The sequence below is a fragment of the Chiloscyllium plagiosum genome, unplaced genomic scaffold, assembly GCF_037043375.1.
Source record: "Chiloscyllium plagiosum isolate Xiang-an unplaced genomic scaffold, Cpla_swu_hap1 HiC_scaffold_4, whole genome shotgun sequence".
Taxonomy (NCBI): domain Eukaryota; kingdom Metazoa; phylum Chordata; class Chondrichthyes; order Orectolobiformes; family Hemiscylliidae; genus Chiloscyllium; species Chiloscyllium plagiosum.
The window spans coordinates 53,131,018-53,153,429 of record NW_028270142.1 but is presented as its reverse complement, the minus strand read 5'-3'; the positions used below and the strand labels follow the sequence as shown (position 1 = coordinate 53,153,429).

The 22,412-nt window shown below is 38.4% G+C and overlaps 1 protein-coding gene across 1 annotated transcript in view; it reads left to right on the top strand.

Moving 5' to 3' along the window:
- LOC122549187 (desmoplakin-like) overlaps positions 1-20,080 on the top strand; it is a 70,675-nt gene extending 50,595 nt beyond the window's left edge. The window contains exons 22-24 of the mRNA XM_087986255.1: positions 5,411-5,509; positions 5,818-7,635; positions 15,017-20,080. Of these exons, the coding sequence (XP_087842381.1) occupies positions 5,411-5,509; positions 5,818-7,635; positions 15,017-18,169 (5,070 nt within the window). The 3' untranslated portion in view covers positions 18,170-20,080. The remainder of the gene's footprint in view (positions 1-5,410; positions 5,510-5,817; positions 7,636-15,016) is intronic.
- The last annotated feature ends 2,332 nt before the right edge of the window (positions 20,081-22,412 follow it).

The window sequence follows — 22,412 nt, the reverse complement described above, 5'->3', positions numbered from 1 at the left end:
TCTGGGTGTAGTGCAGAGTTAAGTTTTGAGGTGGAATGTTTGTCCATAGTAGAACCTGTTTGATATTCTATTTACATATTTAATAAGGTGTGAACTCAGCAATGACATCATCTCCATTCACATTTCCCAGTGTACTCTTTTTGAGTCCATGCTCAAATGCACATTGATCAGGCTGGCCTTTTGTGTCATTATTGATTTTCATTCCATTCAGTGAAATTTCCATGTGGCAATTTTCACTCTGGACACAGGTGGCAAACTGGATAATGTACACCAATAGTCTTGCATACCTCGTCCAATTTCTAGTTCATTTGTGGAAAGGAAAATCAGACCGGGTGTATCGTATCTGAGTCGAGAGTGTGGTGCTAGAAAAACACAGCAGGCCAGGCAGCATCCAAGGAGCAGGAGAATCGACGTTTTGGGCACAAGCCCTTCAGCAGGAATCTGTATAGTATCTGTCTGCATGCAAAAGTTGGAAATTGAGTTCAGAATGGTAAAAATGTGCTGCTTTTCCATTACTTGTGGTAGTTTATGTTACAGATAAATGTCATGTCCACATAAATCAAGATTAGATCATCCAGGCCTGGTGTAACGATGGGGTGCCAGTGTTACTTGCCACTTAGGTGCCAAGCTATAACCATGTCCAACAAGAGACAATCTAACCATCTCTCTTTGATGTTGAATGGCTCTGCTATCACTGCATCCCCCATTATCAAAGTTAAAAATCACACAACACCAGGTTATAGTCCAACAACAGCATCTCCAAATCATCCCCCATTATCAGCATCCTCATAATTGACCAGGAAACTGAAGAGAAATGTGTGTTTTTTTTTAAAATAAGTACATTCGCTAAAAATAGTAGATCAGAATCTATAAATCCTGCCGCAAGTAACTCACGTCCTAAATTCCCAAAGCCTCTCCACCATCCACAAGACCCAGGTCAGGAGCGTGATAGAATTCTCTCCAGTTGCCTGGATAAGTTCAACTTTAGTAACACTTTGGAAGCTTGACACCATCCAGAACAAAGTTGCCCCTCTTGATTGGCACCACATTCACTTCTACTCTACCTCCAACATACAATGTGTACTATCTAAAGATCCACTGCAGTAAATCGCCTTTGACAATAGCATCTACCACCTAGAAGGACAAGGACAGGAACATGGAAACACCACCACATGTGAGTTCCCTTTCAAATTGTTCAGATCCATTCTTGATGGAACTATATCAGCAATCCTGCACTGCCACGGAGTCATGATTCCTTTCTAGTGGCACTAAGGGTGTACCTACCACCCCTTTCTAAATGCCAGCCATTTAAGTCACTCACACATTCTGTGACAAAATAAAGAAAACTATTGATGACTATACATGTATAAACATAATTCTTTATTTATTTCATTAGTCCATGTGTTTAATTAAGCTAGCTTATTTTTAATCCTTCAGTTAATTTATTTCACCTTCTTTATGTTTATGTATGGGTGGCACTTTGGTTGATGTTCTGCAATCGAAGCATGTGGATGTTTGGGGGATATTGTGAGTCAATGTTTCCGTCTTGGGAAACATCATCTCAGAGGTGCAGACAATGCATGACATTGGGGAATGAAAGCGCTTTCTGAAAACGATTCCCAGCATTCTAGGGGCATATTTGGAGCAGAATGAGAGAGGAATATTATTTTTAAAAAGATTTAATAGGCCAGTTTGCAGAGATATTCCTGCCTCCAGCACTTCTACTGGAGGTGACTTCTGAGTGGTGGCAGCAACTCATGCATTAGTGATGGGAAGCCAATAAGTGAATTACTACGGGACACCGGTTCAAGGTGCAAAGGGGAAGTTTAAAAGAGATGTGCAAGGCATGTTTTTGACACAAACAGTTTTGAGTGCCTGCCAAAGGAGGTGGTGGAAGCAGACACAGTAGCAGCATTCAAGAAACACCTGGGGGAGGGAATACATGAATAGGAAGGGAATAGAGGGATATAGATCCTGTAAGTAAGGGTAGTTTTAATATTGAAGGTCAAAATGTGTCAGCGCAGTCTGAAGGGCCAAAGGGATTGTTCCTGTGCTGTTTTGTTCTTTATTCTTTGTTCTTATTATCAAAGTGATTAGTAGACGGAAAGCTGTGGAATGTTACCTATGGTGCATTGGACTGCTGCAGTGTTTGCAGTTGTGCAGGAAATTGGCACACCATGAGATGCATTTGTGGTGATTAGACAAATGTTTTCGATGCTGCTTATCACTTACATCAGTGATTGTGCTGATGAAGCAGTTTCTGATCAAATCAGCAATATGGTGTCCTTGTGTTGCCGTCTCCTTCTCCAATTCCCTCAGCAGCAGACAGCATTCATGTTCGGTTTGCTGGCTGACCTTTAACATGCGTGTTCTGATTGTCTTTCCAAATCTTCAGGCTGTCTGCTATTCCTAATTAAGGGTCAAATAAGAAGCAGGAGGATGCCATACTAACCTTCAAACCTGCTCCTTGACCAGATTCCTTGATTCCCTTTGTGTCCACAAATTCTACCAATCAGCCTTGAGTATACTCTGACTTGAGTATCCATGGCCCATTGAAGTGGAGAAATACAACATACACAACTGGGTGAGTCTTTTATCCACTTGAGATGGTCTACTAGGATTTATTGCCCATCTCTAGTTGCCCTTGAGTTAATGGTGAACTGCTGAAGGCAGTGTGCTGTTGAAAGACCCACAGTGCCAGTGACATTGAAGGAGTTGATGTATATTTTCAAATCAGGATGGTATTTGGCTTGGAGGTGGTGGTCTTCCCGTGTGTTTACTGCATTTGTCCTTAGAGGTGCAAGTGGTCATGGGTTTGGAAGGTTCTGTCTCAGACGTTTTGGTGAATTACTGCAGTGCATCTTGTAGATGGTACACACAGCTGCTACTGAGAATTGGTGGAGGAGGATGTGGATATCTGCGGATGTGATGCCAGATAAGAACAGAAGAACTAGGGGCAGGAGTAAGCCATCTGTCCCTTTTGAGCCTGTTCCGCCATTCAGTAAGATCATGGCTGACCTTTTCATGGCCTCAGCTCCACTTACCCGCCTTCTCACTGTAACCCTTAATTCCTTAATTGTTCAAAAAAAAATCTATCTTAGCTTTAAAAACATCTACTGAAGTAGTATTGGGGCAGGGAATTCCACAGATTCATAACTCTCTGGGTGAAGAAGTTCCTTCTCAATTTAGTCCTAAATCTGCACCCCTAATCTTGAGGCTATGTCCTAGTTTCACCGACCAGTGGAAATATCCTCTATCTTAACTATTCCCTTCATAATTTTATATGTTTCTGTAATATGCCCCATCATTCTTCCAAATATGATCCCAGCCTACTCAGTCTTTCCTCATAAGCCAACCTCCTCAACTCCAGATCAACCTAGTGCCAGTACATCCTTTCTCAAGTAAGTGGATTGCTTTATGCTAGATGGTGTCAACTTTCTTGAGCAGTGTTAGAGCTGCACTTATCCAGGCAAATGGGAAATATTCCATCACACTCCTGACTTGTGCCTTGTAGATGTTTGACAGGCTTTGGGGAGTCAGGAAGTAAGCTACTTACTCTAGTATTTCTCTACCTCTGACCTCTTGTAGCTATTCTATTATATGGCAAGTCCAGTTCAGTTTCTGGTCAATGATGACCCCCCAGGATGTTGATTCAGTGATGATAATGCCTTTGAATGTTGGGTGATTGTTGCTTTGTCTCTTACTGCCAATAGATATTGCCTGGCATTTGTATGGTGTGAATGTTATTGCTTCTTTTCAGCTCAAGCCATGATATTGTGCAGATCTTACTGCATTTGGAAATTGACTGCTTCAGTGAAGACGTTTCTGGTTGTTGCAGCCCTTATGTGTTTCCCCTGATCTGGAACCAATACCCATTGTTATAAATTCTCTAGGCAGAACACACACAACTTCTATTCTCATGTAATGATACTGAAGAGTGAGATTAGATCACTTCCATCCCGGAGATTAAGAAAATTAAATGAGAACATTACAGATGCCTTAATTGTAATCATAAGTCATCTTGTTTTAGGAACTGTTCCTTTTAATTTAGAAATTTGTATCCATTCCTCCACTCTTTTAAGAAGGTTATAGAGCACAGTCAGGGAATTATGGGGCATTTAACCTCTCAGGACTCTATGTTTAAGGACAGGGTGACTAGCCATCTTGAAAACTTTGAACTGATCAGAGCATCAGCATTACTTGTATAAAGTAAATCATTTGTGACAGATTAGTGAATTATTTTTGAAGAGGTGACTGAAGTCAAGGACAGGGTAATGTCTGCGGATATCTTTCATATGGTGTTCCTGATGGCATTCACAAAAGGCCCTCAGAATCTGATAACTGAAGTGAATAAAATTGTTGGCAAGCTATTAACCCAGTTAGGAAATTGGCTGAATAGTGTAGAAGACAGAGTAGATGTAATGGGCAGTTTCTCTATTTGGCAGGATATGACCTCAGGCCTGCAGTGGGGTCTCAACTATACATTGTATCTATTAATAACTTAAGGTAAATGACCATATATCCAAAGTGACAAAGGTTGGTAGCATAATAAACTGTGTGAATGAATGCATACAATTCCAGAGGTATTAACACTTTTTAATTGAACAGATAGAACTGTTACAAATGCGTTTCACGGTAGGAAATATGAGCTTATCCATTTTGGAGATAAGATTGGAATAAGGTACCTTCTAAATGGTGAAAAGCCAGACACCATAGAGGTCTGAACAAACTTTGGGTCTAGGTACAATTATTATTAATGTTTCATGAACAAGTGCAGAAAGTAATTAAAATAGACCATTGAAATACTTGACTTTATACCTAATGACTAAAGTACAAGAAAGGGGAAGTCTTATTTTACCTCTACTATGCTCTGAATATTGAGAGCAGTTCTGGACATCACATCTTGGAAGGAATGCAAGTCTTAAGCTAGGTAAAATAAATCTACCTCATTTTTGCTTTATTTTTCTAAGTTTCCTATTGGTGCATTTCAGTCCCTACCTCCTATGTTTTACTTGTGCATCATCCAGTGGTTGGAATTTGCGATAGCTAGTATGTGCTTCCCAGAACAAGTTTTCTGAGACTGCATGTCCCTGGTTGACAGTTATTTTCTTCTTCAGAAAGAAAACCTATGAAATGCGATACAAATAGTAGAAAGCTTTCTTTGATGGTGATATAAAGTGAAGAGAATAATCAAACAAATTGTCATTTAAAATCTGGCACTGAATCTGGCAGTTGCTACAGGTCACTGGATTTAGTAGCAATACTTATGACATTAAGCTAGTCATCCAAAGTTCATGGTTTGAGATCCTATCTCGCCGGGGTCTGAATTCAATAATCATGATCATATAGTTCCAGAAATAATCCTTAAAGTAGCCGCGTTGTTATAAAATTACTCTTTGTTTTCATTTAGTCTGCAGATCTACAGTCTCGTTACATAGAACTTCTTACGAGATCTGGTGACTATTACAAGTATCTAAGTGAGATGCTGAAGAATATGGAAGAAGTAAAGGTGAATTTTTATTTTTCTGTTCCGGGAAAGTTAATATTCATGTTGTAGCTGTTCTTGAAAATAATGAAATATTGATGTCTGTTTTCAAATAGGAAGTAAAAGTATTAAATTTATCCAATATATTCTCATGTCATTTTAAAAGCTGAACGTATTTATTATTTGGACAGCCTTAACTATTTGCTCTCAAAATATATCTAAGGTTATAAATGTAAATAACTTTTTAGTTTGTTGAATTTATGTTTATATTAAAGATGTAGGATACAAAGCAAAATATCACAGGCCACTTCCATCTAATTTTAATTATACAGATAAAAAACACAAAAATAGAACTTTTGGAAGAGGCACTTAAACATGCCCAAGATGAGAATGCTGATAGTGTTCAGCAGAAGAGGTTTCTTGATCAACATTTGAGCCAAGTTCAAACTGAGTATGCAGACTTCAGGAAAAGAATTATGGTCCTCGAGGAGCAGAAGAGAAATGTTGAATTGGACCGTGATACCATCAAGCAGAGGGAGGACTCGTACCTTCTCCAAATAAAAGAAATCCATGAGAAGATTACAAAATTGACACTTGAAATTGATGAGGAAAGAAGGAAGAGAAAAGCAGCTGAAAATTGGTATGATCAGCAAAAGAATGAACATGACAGTGCTTTCCGAATTAAACAAAAGGAACTGGATGAAATAGTGCTGATAAAATTGGAGATTGAGAAATCAATCAAAGACAAAGAGAGAGAGCTAGAAAAGCTTAAGAATGCATTTCAGGAAGAGTCTTTAAAAAGGAGACAGTTTGAAAGTGAACTAGATGAGCTTAGGGTCAAGTATGAGCAGGAAAACAGGATCTTAAAGTCACGGGTTGAAAGAGAGGTTCATGAGAGAGAAACTATAGTTGAAAGGTTAACTATAAAAAAGGAAGATGATATTGCAACTTTGAAAATTCAATTGGAGAAAGCTCTGAATGAGAAACGGAATCTCATGGAAGAAATAGAACGATTAAGAAGCTCTATCAGAGAAACTGAATTCAATAGAAAAAAGGCAGAAAAGGATTCTTTGCAGCAGAAGTCAGCTTGTATTGAGGAATCTAGGAGGAGAGAGGAACTTGAAAGAGAATTTCAAACACTCACAAAACTTAAAACTGACGAAACACTGAGGCTTAAATCACTTCAGCAGGATACCTCCAAGGCTATCCAAGACAAAGGAAAGGAGATTGAAAAGCTAAGAATTTTATTAGAGGAAGAAGTCAATAAACGGAAACATTTAGAAAATGAAAATGATAAATTAAAACAACAGCAAATTGATTTTCAGAAGAAGGACACAGAAAAACTTACCAAACTTAAAACTACAGAACAAGAGATTACAGTCATAAAGGTAGAACGTGAGAAAGTATCCAGAGAAAGATCTAAGTTGCAACAAGAAGTTGAACGTTTGCAAAACAATATAAGGGAAGCAAACAATGCCAAATATAAGATTGATGAAGAACTAATACAATTAAGAAGGAACGTACTTGAAGAATCATCAAAGCGAAAGAGGGCTGAGGAAGAGGCTGAGTGCCTTGAACAAAAATGCAAGGATCATACATTCTCAATTACTCAGCTCACAGAACAAATTAATCATATCTCAATCATGAAGAAAAAAGTTGAAGATGATCTTTCCAAACAGCAGAAAGCTTTTGACCAGCAGCTGAAAGAGAAGAATATTAGCACAGGAGAATTGAATAGACTGTATGCTGATGTTGAAACATTGCGTCGCCAGTTGAGTCAAGAGCAAGAAAGTACAAGACAGGCTTGTCAGAGATATGAACATGTCCAAAAAACTAGTGAAGAAAAAACCAAGGCTTTGAATGAGAGTCTAAGTGAAATAGACAGACTGCGTTCGGTTGTAGAGAACCTCACAAAAGAACGACTGAAGCTGGAAGAAGAGTTGAGAAGTTTGAAGTCAAATTTTGATGATTTTAAGAGATTCAGAGATGATGCAGAAGGTGATAAATCAAGAACCATCTCTGAATTGAGGCAGCAACTTGAACTAACATACAAAAGAACCACTGACCTTCAAGGGCTAATTAATGAGTTAAAGAATGAAAGGGAAAAATTGAGACTGGAAGTTGAAACATTCCAAAAGCAGGCTCTAGAGGTACATGCAAGTTTTACTGTTTTATCATGTGAAGTATTTTCTATTAGTCTTATTAACAGTGTTTACTGTGTTTTTAAAGAAAATGTCAAAGCTAATGTCATTCACTTCTTTGCAGTATTTCAGATATTCTTAGTTGGGTATTCTTAATTGTGGGAGAAAGTGAGGACTGCAGATGCTGGAGATCAGAGCTGAAAATGTGTTGCTGGAAAAGCGCAGCAGGTCAGGCAGCATCCAAGGAGCAGGTGAATCGACGTTTCGAAGAAGGGCTCATGCCCGAAACCTCGATTCTCCTGCTCCTTGGATGCTGTCTGACCTGCTGCGCTTTTCCAGCAACATATTTTCTACCCATAATTGTGGACATGAATTGAAGCAGAATTTCTGAAGTTCCCTAATCTAACATGAGTGATTGATAAAATGGCTGCATATATAATTCCCCCGTGGTTTCCATTAAAATTACTAGAGACAATGACTGACTTTCTACAGTAGTTATTGCTACTTACTTCCAAGCTTAGAGGATAATGGAAAATACAGAGGTTAACATTTTGTTTCAGATCTTAAAAATTGCATTAAGGCAATTGCGAATTAACTTCAACATTATGTGTAGGGATTTGTTATAAATTTGATTATTTCACAAATGTTGATCCATATGTCAGCAAAATGCAATTTTAAAACCAGTCAAGTGAACAAATGCTGTTATTTGGGCAGAAAATCATCAAAACCTTCAAGGAATTAGCACAGCTAATGCTGTTCAATTCAGTTGGATTCAGATGATCTATTTCCAAGGTTTCAATGAGATTGGAGACTCCCACCAAAATGATCAGATTCCAGGAATAACTACATTTATATAAATAAAACATTTACATCATATCTTCTGAGAATATTTTGAGCACGAGTGACATTGTGATATAAGTCCTATGATTCTATCTGTCTCAAAAACAAACAAAGCTGTTGGCTTCACGTAGAAGAGTAAGAGTTCCCTTCCACCACCTTGATTTGTAAAAAATATTGATGTTTGATTGTTGGTGGTGGGCCAAAAATAGAATTCTAACAGCACAGCAATATGTAACAAGAGCAATACCTTCTTGAGGGTAGCCATTGTCTTTTCTAATGGTGCCCGTGAATAAAAAGAAAATCTTTGCAAATTTACACTTCCCTTGCCAATGTCGTGAATAGAATTAACTATGAATGTTTCTTACCAAGAAGTGAGTTCTTATCCGTGCTGTGGCCAACAGATACCCTTTAATTGAAGTTACTTTTCAAACCCTGATGTCAGGTCAGTACCTCTGTGCTGTTTGTTCTGTGAAAATTGACTGCAGCTCTTTGTGTTGTAGCGGTGACCACACTTCAAAAGCAGTTTTAATGTCTGCAAAATGATTTGAAACATGTTGAGATCATGAAAGATGCTATAACAAATGGAAATGTTTTATTTCTTTACAATTTGAAGGTTGATCCTCTTGTTCTTTAAATTGCTCATTTTCTGCTACTAAAATCACTTTTTATCATTTTGAGACAGAGAAATGTTAAGGACTTCTATTATTTGCTCCTTGTCCTGATCCTTTACTGACCTAACTGTGTGCAAGATTGTTTGTTCTTAAGATTATTACATATTCTAATTGTTTCATGTCATGTACTGGCTTTTTTTCTTACCCTTTATCCTTGTGGCTTAATGTTTTTAAAACTTTCTCATGAAAGAAGTCTATGACCTGCATAAATGAAGCCTTCTCTGTGTCCACTACAAAGATTCTTCCTTGATACTCGAGGATAAATTTATATATTCAGTAGATGTATTCAATAATATATTCAATATATTTTATTTAATTTAGACTTTTCAGTTTTGGCTAACTTCTGTAATCCTAAGTATTATTGTAGTTGGTGGAAGTTTCAAAACACTGTTTTCAAGTTGCTACCTTTGCAGTCCACCCTTAATGAATCACCACTCTCCCATCCCATCTGATCTTAAGGTACTTTGTAGCAACATTATACAACAGGATGTAATACTGAGTTTGGGTAAATTACAAAACCTTGGCCAGTGTAGTAGACTTCAATAAATTCTTTAGAGAGGGAAACTAGGGTAGAGTGGAAAAGAAGTTTAGGGAATGCAGTTCTCGAGGTTAGGCCTTAAGCAGTTATTGACTTGGCCACCAATAGTGGAGTGACCAACATCAGCGATGCTCAGGAGGTTAGAGGTAGAGAAGTACTGATAGTTTGAAAAATTGTAGGGTTGGAACAATTTATAAAGGTGGAAAGGGGCAAGTCCATGGAGGTGTTTGAAAGCAAGGATAAGAATTTTAAAAGCTAAGCATTTTGTGATCGCAAGCCAGGAGTCAATGTTAAGTTAGTCGATACACAGGTAATAGGGGAACTTGTTGCTAGTTAGGACACAAGTAGAACACAGGAGTTTTGAATCACCATGTTTACAGAGGGTGGAACATTGAAGTCCAGCCATAAAGACATTACCATAGTAATGTCTCAAGATACTGAAAGGCATTGATGAGGGTTTTGCCAGAAACATGAACTGTGGGATGGCTGAAATTAGTTAATATTGCAAAAGTGAAAATATTCTCATTGGCATACTATACTATAGAATGGATCAGTTGAGATGGTTGCATACATTTAAAGGGATGTTTCAGAATAAAGTATGGGCCCCTGAACCCATTCTAGCAATAATACTGACAACTTGTGCTCCATGCTCTGAGCCAAGTTCAGTACAGCACTGGCATCTACCTGACAATGAGGAGCTTTTCCCAGGTACATCCTGTACACTAAAAGCAAGACAAATCCAATCCAATTACCATCCCACACTCTCAGTTATCAGTAAGGTGAGGGAAGATGGTCATCAACAATGTTATCAAGCAGCACTTGCTTTCCAAAAACTGCTTATTGATGTTCAGTTTGGGTTGGATTCTGCCAAGGGCATTTGGCTCTAGACCTCATTATAACCTCTGTTCAAACATGGACAAAAGCTGAACTGAATACAGCATTTGACCAAGTGTGGCATCAAGGAGCCCGAGCAAATCTGGAGTCAGTGGGAATCCAGGGGGAAACTCTCCGCTGATTGGAATTATGCAAGCACAAAGGAAGATGTTTGTGGTTGTTGGAAGCCACTCATCTCAGCTTCAGGATATCTCTGCATGAATTGCTCAGAACAGTGGCCTAGGGTCAATAATCTTCAGTTGCTTCATCAATGACCTTCCGTCCTTCATTAGGTCAGAAGTGAGGATGTTTGCTGATGCTTACACAGGGTTCAGCAACATTCACGATTTTTCTTTTACCCAAGCTGTCCAAGTCTATATTCAGAAAGATCTGGACAACATCCAGATTTAGCAGGTAACATTTGTGCCACATAAGTGCCAACAAGATAAAACCTAGACCATTGCCATTTGACATTCATTGGAATTACCATTGCTGAATCCCAAAATCAACGTCTTGGGCATTACCATTGATCATAAACTGAACTGGACTATCATATAAATACTGTGGCTACAAGAGCAGGTGAAAGGCTCAGGATCCTGTAGCGAATAACTCCCCTCCTGAATCCCAAAGCCTGTCTACCAAGTGGCATGGTGGCACAGTGGTTAGCACTGCTGCCTCACAGCACTAGAGACCTGGGTTCATTTCCCGCCTCAGGCACCTGTGTGGAGTTTGCACATTCTCCCCGTGTCTGCGTGGGTTTCCTCTGGGTGCTCCGGTTTCCTCCCACAGTCCAAAATGTGCCGGTTAGGTGAATTGGCCATGCTAAATTGCCCGTAGTGCTAGGTGAAGGGGTAAATGTAGGGAAATGGGTCTGGGTGGGTTGTTCTTCGGAGGGTCGGTGTGGACTTGTTGGGCCGAAGGGCCTGTTTCCATACTGTAAGTAATCTAATCTAAAACGCACAAGTCAAGTGTGCGATGGACTATTTCCTATTTGTTTAGATGGTTGCAGCTCCAGCAACACTCAGGAAATTTGACACCACAAAGCATCCCTTTTGATTGGCACTATGCCCAAAAGCAATTACTCCTTCAGCCACCGATACACATTAACAACAGTGTGTACCATCTATAAAATGCACTAGAACAATTCACCAAGCGTCCTTTGACAGTACGCACAAACCTGCAATCAGCACCACCTAAAAGGACAAGAACAACAGATACATGGGAATACCATTCCCTATAAGTTCTGCTCCAAGACACTTACCATCTAGACTTGGAAATATATTTAGTTCAAAATCACACAATGCCAGGCAATAGTCCAACAGATTTATTTGGAAGCACTAGCTTTCAGAGCGATGCTCCTTCATCAGGTAAGTTGTGGAACAGGACTATAAGACACAGACTTTATAGCAAAAGATTACACTATCATGCAGTTAAAATATATTAAACAGACTTAGATTAAGTCTTTCACCTTTTAGAATGGTTTTGTTAGTTTCGGCCCGAAAAGGTTAATTAAGAGGAAGAAATTAAAGTATGAGATGAAGCTTGCTGGAGTTGTAAAAACAGCAAGAGTTTCTACGGGCCTTTTTAAAATGGAAAAGAGTAAATAAAGTGAGTTTAGCTCCTTTTGTAGACTATAAGGAAATGAAACAAACAAATATCTTGATCCTATCTTCACAATAGAGGATAGGAAAAACATTCCAACATGTGGAAGGGAGAGAGGAACTTGGTGAAACTGCAATCAAAAGGGAAGTGATATGAAGCAAGCTGAAAGAGTTGTGAGCTGACTAGTCTCCAAGTCTGAATAGACTTCACCCTAGAATCTCAGAGATTGCTAATGAACTAGATGCATTGCTGTAAATTTTCAAAAAGTTCCCTCTTTTCATGAATGGTTCCTTTAGATTGGAAATTAGCAAATACAATCCCTTTATTCAAGAATAAACAATGGCAGCAACCAGGAAACTAAAGATAAGTTAGATTGCCATCTGTCATGCGGAATGTATAAAATTGATCATTAAAATATTTGTAGCTGCGCATTTAGAAAATCTCAAGGTAAGTGGGAGGAGTCTGCATGCTTTCATCCAAAGGAAATCCTGTCTAACCAAATTTTTTGAATAAGTAACAACATGCTGTGGATAAAACGAAACCTGGAAACATACTTTACTTGGATTTCCAGAAGGAATTGTAGTAAGATATCACATCAAAGATCATTGCAGAAAATGAAAGCTCATAGTACAGGAGTTAACTTATTGATATGTATTGAATATTGGCTGGCAGGAAATACAGTATGCACAACTGGGCTGTTAGTAAGATTATAGTGAGAGAAGTATCACAAGGCTCTGTGCTCGAGGCCAAATTACTTATAATTAACTCTGACTATTCTTAGCTTGCTATCTATAATTGTACATAGATATCAAGATAGGTAGGAAAGTAGGTTGTGAAGAAGAGATAAGATGGTTGTCAGAGGATACAAATAAGGTTTAGTGAGTAGGCAAAAATCGGGCAGATAATGTATAATTTTGAAAAATGTAAAATTATTCACTCTGATAGTAGCAATGAAGAAGCAGATTATTACTGGAGAAATGGAAAGCAACTATGGAATTCTGAATTGCGGAGGGATCGAAGTGTTCTAGAGTCACTAAAAGTTAATATGCAGGTACAGGTCAGAAGAAGACTCGTGGGATACTATCCTTTTATTATAAAACCAGTTGAACTTAAAAGTGAGGATGTCATGCTTTGTTTATATTGCTCATTGATGAGACCACACTTTGAATGCTCTTATGTGGTTTTGGTAACAAAATTGAGAGCTGTAAATGCATTGAAGGTAATTCAGAGGAGATTCACTGGATTGATACCTCAAATGAAACTTAAAAGGATAGGTTCAACAGGCAAGGCTTGTTTCCACTGGGGTTTAGAGTGAGGACTGGCTTGATTGAGACAAGATCCTGAATGTTCTTAACAAAGTGGACATAGAATGAAGTTTCTTCTTGTGGTAACCCAGAACTAGGCGTCACTATTTTCAAATGAAGGGTTGCTCCTTCAAAACAGATGAAGGGAATTTTCTTCAGAGTAGTGTTATTTTTAAAGCAGAGACAGATTTGGTTTAGGAAAGGAAATGCTAGATTTTTGGGGGTAGATGGGAATGTAGATGTTGAAACACACACATTGCAATGAAAGAGTTTTCTTTATCATTTCGTGGAGCATGTCCTTAATTTACTACCCCACTTGTCCCATCCAATCCTTGTTATCATTAAGGATGAAAAGGAGACACTAACAGTCATTAATGCAATTTATATATCCTGTAAGTGTATGGTGATGTGTTTCTCTTATTGTAGAATGGGGGAACAGCAATGAAAATGACAGCTTAATAAAGTGTAGGAGGCAGTGTAAGAGAATTGATGCTATAATTGATGCTGAAAGCATTTAAAAGAGATATCCCTTGTTTCATTCTCTGCAGTATTCTTAGGCTTAATCCAATGATATGTATAACTTGTTTTCAAATCAAGTATTCACCAGGTGAATGATCATAGCTCTCTTCCTGGCCTTTTCATAAAATGTGAATTTCTCATCTTAACTTCCTTTGAGTATTGCCAAGATATATCTTTCCAAAATCCTTTCTAGCCCTTAGTTGAGTATTAGCAAGCAAACAGACCAGACTGCAAATAGACTAAATCTTTCATATGTGTGTATCATACAGCAGAAAATCACAGATTCCTAAACTGCAAAAACATGGAGTATCATATTGAATTTGATTGCCTATCTTGGAGGCAGGAAGGAATTGTCCCTGGGATTTTCATTCAACTGTCCAGTTGCATTTGAGTGATCTGTGGTGTTTGCAGGGGTGGGGGGAAGAGTTGTGTGCTTGAAATGGTGTTTCACTGCCTTCCAGATGCAGTAAGACATAGCAACAAACTCAGAAGGGTGGTCACATATGAAAAGACAATAGCAGTCAGCCTTGCAATGGCCCTACTTGAGTTAGTTTGTCTAAAATGGGCCCAAGTATCTCCTCTGCTTACAATTGTTATTGAGGAAATGATGACTTAAAGATTTTTTGGAGAATTTAAATAAGAATACTCCAAGGCCTCTCTTCCCCATTCAATACAGGCTCCAGTTCTTTACAGTCTTTAAATTTGCTTAGCAATTGTTCTGATGAAGAGCTCATAATGTTGCATGTTAAAACATTTCTACTTCACTACGAAAAGTCAAGAAATTATAATGTTAAAAATGGATAATTAAACCACAAGAGAAATATTTTTGAGATTGGTAACATAGAATAACTTAGTTTTTCATTTGAAAGATTAATCTCTGTAGCACAAACTTTAAATTAAACAACTAGTTGGAAGAATAATATTGATATTGAGCAAACATATATATTTGGTTTAAAGTAATCATTTTAAAAATCTGTATTTTGATGATTTCACTTTTGAAATGTGGAAAGAAATAATTATTTATCTTTTACCTTAACATTTAGGCGACTAATATGATTCAGCAGACACATTCTGCTCAAAAAGAGATTTTGCAAGAAAAGGAGTCTCTCCTACTAAAAATCAAGCTCTTAGAGCAGGATAAATCGAGACTTCAACGGTATGAAGATGATCTAAGTCGAATAAAGGCACAACTAGAAGCTGAATCCCGCTTGAAGCAACGACTTCAGGATGAAATTGATGCAGTTAAATCTGATCTAAGTTATTGGAAGAATCAAGCAGAAATACGACAATTAGAGAAGGGGAAAACCAGCAATGAATTTGAGCAGTTAAAAGCTGAAATTGACAGATTGAAATTGGAACTGCGAATGACCGAAGAAAGGTATAGACAGAAACTGGAGGAAAGTGAAAGAACGAAGAGATCAGAACTGGAAGCACTGCATATTAAAACTAAATTAGAAATAGAAAAACTCAGTCGAGAAGTGCCAACCTTCAACAAACAGACTCAGACAGAGAATATAGTTACAGTTGATTCATCAAAACTTCTATTTGATGGAGTCCGTAAAAAGGTCACAGCAAACCAGTTGTATGATTGCCAACTTATTGATAAATCAACTTTAGATCAGCTGTTAAGAGGCCAGAAAACAACAATGGATGTTTCAGATGAAATTAAATTGAATCTACGTGGTTTGGAGAACATAGCTGGAGTCTACTCACAGAAAAATGGAGAAAAACTTTCAATGTCAGAAGCAACGAAAAGGAATATTCTTACTCCTGATGTGGCCTTGTCACTTTTAGAAGCACAGGCAGCTACTGGGCATATCATTGATCCAAACAAAAACAAGAAGATGACAGTGGATGAAGCTGTGGCTGTGGGCCTTGTCGACTATAAAGACCGAGACAAACTTCTGGCAGCAGAGAAGGCTGCAACTGGGTTTAAAGACCCATTTACAGGAAAAGCTATCTCCCTGTATGAAGCAATGAAGAAAGATATTGTTGACCGAGAGACTGGTCTTCGTTTGTTTGCAGCACAGATTGCAGCAGGAGGGATAATTGATTCGGTGAACAGTGTATATCTGCCAAAAGAGCTTGCTTATAAAAGGGGACTGATTGATGCAGAAATGTATCAAACACTTGCCTCTCCTTTTGATGACTCAAAAATTTTTGTTGATCCAAATACAAAGACAAAAGTGTCCTATCAACAACTGAAGTTGGCCTGTAGAACAGATCCTGGAACAGACTTGCTTCTTTTGCCAGTGGAAAAGCATGAAATAATGATACCAGGGATTAGAGCAGATGTGTCAGTCGACCATCTTGTGGAAGCCAAGGTTATAGATAAAAATACAGCTGCTGCTCTTGCGCATGGAACAGTAACAGTAGAGCAAATCAGTGACAAGTATAGGGGCTACCTGCAAGGCAGCAATAGCATTTCAGGAGTATATGTTGAAGCCACAAAGGAGAAGCTTCCAATCTACCATGCCATGAGGAAAGGCTTGCTTAGACAGGGCACAGCCCTCGAGCTTCTGGAAGCTCAGGCAGCCACAGGCTTTGTAGTTGATCCTGTCAATAACCAAAAGCTGACAGTTGAGGATGCCGCTGCAAAAGGAATTATAGGTCAAGAATTCAAAAGCAAACTACTTTCAGCAGAAAGGGCTGTTACTGGTTATAAAGATCCAGAAACTGGGAACACCATCTCATTGTTTCAGGCAATGAGGAAAGGCCTGATCGAGCATAGTCATGGTATTCGCTTGCTGGAAGCTCAAATTGCAACCGGAGGAATTATTGATCCAAAGCATAGCCATCGTTTGCCAGTTGATGTTGCTTACAAACGTAATTATTTTGATGAAGAATTGAATGAAATTTTGATGGATCCAGATGATGATACTAAAGGCTTCTTTGATCCCAACACAGAAGAAAATCTGACCTATCTTCAGTTAGTTGACCGGTGCATAACTGATAAATCCACAGGTCTTTGTTTGTTGCCACTGAGAGAAAAGAAAAAAGAATCCAAAACCACTAGGTCATCTGCAGTGAGAAAACGTAGAGTTGTAATTGTAGATCCTGATACAAATCAAGAAATGACAGTACGTGAAGCCTACCATAAGGATTTGATTGATTATGAGACTTTTCTAGAGCTTTCTGAACAGGAAGCAGAGTGGGAAGAAATAACAATAACGGGTTCGGATGGAACCACAAGGACAGTTATTGTTGACAGAAAAACTGGTAATCAGTATGACATTGAAGAGTCTTTAAAGAAAGGTTTAATTGATAATAAGAGTCTTGACGCCTACCGCTCTGGAAGTATGACACTTACGCAGTTTGCAGACATGTTCACTGATAAGATTAATATCAGCACATATAATGGAAGTGCACCAAACAGTTTGACAAACCTTAATCCATGCCTATCCCCAACTATTAAAATAACATCTTTTGAATCTTTAGATGATGCCAGTCCGATTGCAGCTATATTTGATATTGAAACATTGGAAAAGATAACAATTTCTGAAGCCATACGTCGTAGCATTGTTGATGCTATTACAGGGCAGAGGTTGTTGGAAGCCCAGGCCTGTACAGGAGGTATAATAAATCCTGGAAATGGTCAAAAACTGCTCATTCACGATGCTGTATCTCAGGCTATTATTGATGAAGACATGGGAAAGAGATTAAAGCCAGCACAGAAAGCATATGTTGGGTTTGAAGATGTGAAGAGCAAAAAAAGGCTGTCTGCGGTAGAAGCAATGCAAGAAAATTGGTTACCGTATGAAGCCGGACAACGATTCCTTGAGTATCAGATGGCGACAGGTGGACTCGTTGTACCAAATGTTTCAGGACGAATTACTGTTGATGAAGCAGTAAGAAAAGGTTTCATGGGTGCCAAAACAGCGGAGAAACTGAAAGATACCAGTAGCCATTCAAAAAGCCTAACCTGTCCTAAAACAAAATTGAAGATTTCATATAAAGAGGCAGTAGATCGATCTATGGTTGAAGATAAAACTGGCCTACGGATGTTGGAAGCTGCATCATTTTCTACAAAAGGAATTAACAGTGCTTATAATACAGGTGGATTCTCTGGACCAAATTCGCGTTCAGGTTCTCGTTCAGGTTCACGAAGCGGGTCACGAAGAGGAAGTTTTGACGCCACCTCCTACAATGTGTCTGTCAGTACACACACAACCCATTTGAGCACTTCCATGCGCTAACCGTTTGCTACAAATATCAAAGCAATGTGGATTTTCGAAATTTGTTGAAGATCCAAATCTTTACTTTTATTTTCAGATTGTTTTATTCCACACCTGTGCCCTGTCAAAATCAGTACCTGTTTAATTTGTGCTATGTTTATTAATCAATATCCCAAGATTTCAAATAATAAACGATTCACTTAGGTTAGCTTGTCAGCTGAGGTGAGGTATTAAGAGATTGCCCACTTGTGTGCATTATCAGCCACATGGTACCATTAGAGAGCTGGGATGCTATGGAAGACTGATGGCCCAACCCACATTCAAAATTGAAGACTGCAGCTGACACACACATCCCCAAATGCCACAATAACTCTCATAGCCAGTGATATTTATATGGGAATTATGAGGTTATGGGAGATTACCTAATACTTTACCATGCAATTGCTAAGCATCTGGCTCCTTTGATAGATAATACCTGAAGCAAAACAAAAACAAAATATTGACGCTGGAAATCTAAAATGAAAGTATAGTATTGAAAATGATGAGAGACTGGGAGGCAGGGTTCAGGTTTCAAGTCAAGAATAACACCGCTCCAAAATAGATTGTGTGCTCTATTCTGAAGAAGGGTCACCATTCACCTCCAAAAGAGAAAATGCTGGAAAATCTCAGCAGGTCTGGCAGCATCTGAAGGAGAGAAAAGAGCTGACGTTTCGAGTTTAACTAACCCTTTGTCAAAGCTGTGTGCAAGTACCTGTAATCCTGGAGGCTGCATGCAGGGTGGAATTTGAATTAAAATCCATGTGGAGTAAGTCGGAGGTGAAGACAGTCACCGAGGAAGGAAATATGGCTGTGGAAGCGAGTCTTAGTAAGTATCTTGTCTAACACTCAGAGAAAAGGAAAGCAGTGAAGGTGGACAGGGGGAGAGAGACAAATGAAATCCCTGTCTGAGAGAAGAGCAGTACTTCAGGGTAGGCATTCTTGGAAGAGAGGTGGCAGTGGGCTAAACACTGGATAAAAGCAAATTACTGCGGATGCTGGAATCTGAAACCAAAAGAGAAAATGCTGGAAAATCTCAGCAGGTCTGGCAGCTTTGACAAAGGGTCAGTTAGACTTGAAACGTCAGCTCTTTTCTCTCCTTACAGATGCTGCCAGACCTGCTGAGATTTTCCAGCATTTTCTCTTTTGGTTTCAGATTCCAGCATCTGCAGTAATTTGCTTTTTTTTACACACTGTTCACCTCACTGGCCTGAACTCTCTTTTCTCACTCTGTGCATGCTGCCAGACCCGAGTGTTTCCATCGCGTTTTAGAGCTAGAGGGTACAATTTCAATCTAAGGGATTTCCCATTTAAAATAGAGATGAGAAAGACTTTCCTTCTGAGAGTATTTGAAATTCTTTTCCACAGAGAGCGGTGAAGGCTATGTCATTGAATATGCTCAAGGCTGAGTTTTGATCATTTGGTGGGTCCGGTGTTAATGTGACAGGGAGAAAAATGGAGTTAACAACCTATTCAAATTGGCCTACTTTTCTTATTGCTTATGGACTTCAGTACAAAACCTATTGAAGAGATTCTTTTATGTGGTTAACACTATCATATAGCTAGTTCAAAATGCCCTACATTTGTGCCAATGAAGAAACACAGTTAAAAATGTTAATTCTTCATGGGATTTTATTGTGTAGCACTGAGTTTATTCTGTATTGAAAGGTTTGTGTACATAAAGAATATAAGTTGATCTTAAGGGGCTTCACTGGAGTCAATGTAATCTCATAACTGCCTTATAGTAGGACGTTTTTAGTAGTGGGGTAGAGGAAATCATTCTTAACATTGCATTTTTTTGATGAATATTCATTACTTGGATTTTCGGTTTGAGTGCATGCTGAATTTGAAGATTGTATTCTTTTCTTTTATTAATAAAGTTTCATAGTTTCATTATTTTAAGTGACTTTGTATCTCATTAAATAATTATGTTATCAATCCTATTATGTTCACATGTTGAAATATCATTATATAAGTGGGCAATGCAATTTCAGGGTAGAGGAGGCATATTTTTTGGTGCATGATTGGCCACACCTCGGTTCCAAATGTTTCTCCTGGGCTGGGTGTGTGCAGAGACAGATGAATTTCCAGGTATGTGAATCTGTCCTTTAAAATGGCTGCCACCTAATTTTCAGTGCAGGGGATTGGAAAATTGGCAAGTGACCCAGGAAGACCTGAGCAGGATGCCAGGTATGGAGCCAGCTGGGCAGAAAGCCTGCCTGCCTGTCTTGGGACTTGAGCCTGGTGTATAAAGTTTTAAATTAAAAATTAGATACTCACCTCACTTTGTACACTTGTCTAGTGACCCATACATGTTGATTTATATCCCCGTTTGCTCCCTCAGGCTTATTTAAGCATTCCATGTATCTCATCCATTATCTTTGCCTTTTCACCGACCATGCCAACTCACCTAGTATGTATTCTGGGTAGACCTAAGGACCCATAAATAGGTCAGACAAAGTAAAAATAATTTAGATACTGTAAGGGTTATTTTGGATTTTATTATAGTGAAAAAAATGCTAATCATAAAAACCCATTTATTATATTTCAATTCCTTCACTTCAATGAAGTCTTAGAAAAGTCAACATTTTCTTTCATGTGCATTAAGCACTGGAATTGATAACCTCTCATCAAGGATTCAAATAGCCTTGTAGTTGTGAAATGGACAGTGTCCACCATGATAACTTTTATGACTTTTGCCAAGTGATCAGGTCATAGAAGCATAACCCTCAGTTCCTCTTCTTTGATAGCAATTCTTGACTAGCATCTTAACGCTTCAGATTTTCCAATAGATTACGAACAGTGGGTCTCTCGAGAGGCTTTTTTTAAAACCACTTTACAGGATATCACTATTAGGTTACTGAGTAGTTCAAGCTGAAATTTTATACCAAGATGTAATTAACATTTTTGGAGGAAAACTAATCTTAAATCAGGTTCTGAACAATGAGCCTTATATTTGGGCTAGACTGACAGATGATGTTTCATGGTGTATCAAAAGTTGGAAAGGTTCCTTTGATAGAACGGTTTCTGCTAGTTTTGCACACTTGCGAAATCTTCAAGATTATACAGTACTTATTTAAAATAAAAATCCAATCTTTTAATGTTTATCATTGTATTGATTTACTGATTATAACTTAAGATATCTTTTTTGAAGAAGACTCAGTCATACAGCATGGAAATAGACCCTTTGATCCAACAAGTCTGTGCTGAATGTTATCCCAAACTAAGCTAGTCCCACCTTCCTGCTCCTGGTACTGATCCCTCCAAACCTTTCCTATTCATGTACTTATCTAAATGTCTTTTAAGCATTGTAATTGTTCCCACATCCACCACTTCCTCAGAAAATTCATTTCACACGCAAATCACCCTCTTTTTAAAAAAAAAAAAATTGCCCCTCATGACTTTTTCAAATCTTTCTCTTCTTACCTTTAAAATGTGTCCCCTAGTTTGATATCGCACATCCTCGGGAAAAGACACCTACCATTAACCCTATCAATACTGCTCATAATTTTATAAACGTCTATAAGGTCTCCTCTCAACCTCTTAGTGAAAAAAGTCCCAACCTATCTAGCCTTTCTTTATAACTTAAACCTTCCATACCCAGCTTGAGTCTCAGCTCTAAACCATTATTTGAATCCGAACAGTGAAGGATCAAGACAATGCTGGGTTTGCCAAGAAATCTTTAAAATGTTTTCTTGTACCACATTGAGATGTATGGCACAGATGTCTTCTGCCAATTCTTATCTCAGAATTGCAGACCTCTATCCCAAGAGGTTTAATGACTGTACCATGACAGATATATAGCAGATTGTCGGCCTATCCTCTTCTGCTGGCACACACTTTACCCTCATTTTAATGGTTATATTCATAATCCATATACTCAATCCTTGTTGAAGAGGTCACTGACTCCAAATCTTGCATGATCTGTAGTTCGGAAGAAGGGTCACATTGGACTCCACGTTAATATTCTTTTGCTCTTCACAGATGTTGGCAAACTTGCTGAGTTTCTTTATTTTGGCTGTCATTTCAACAACTTTTATTACGTAGTGTTGTTAATGTAATAAAACATGCCAAGGTGCTTTTCAAGAGCGCTATTAATCCAGCTTGGCACAGCAGCTCAGAAGAAGAGGGATTTTATGGCGCAAAGACTAAGATTTTGGGGTGCACTTTGACATAGTCTCTAATTGTAATTTATTTGAAAGACCTGATTTTGAGAGAGCCGAAGTTC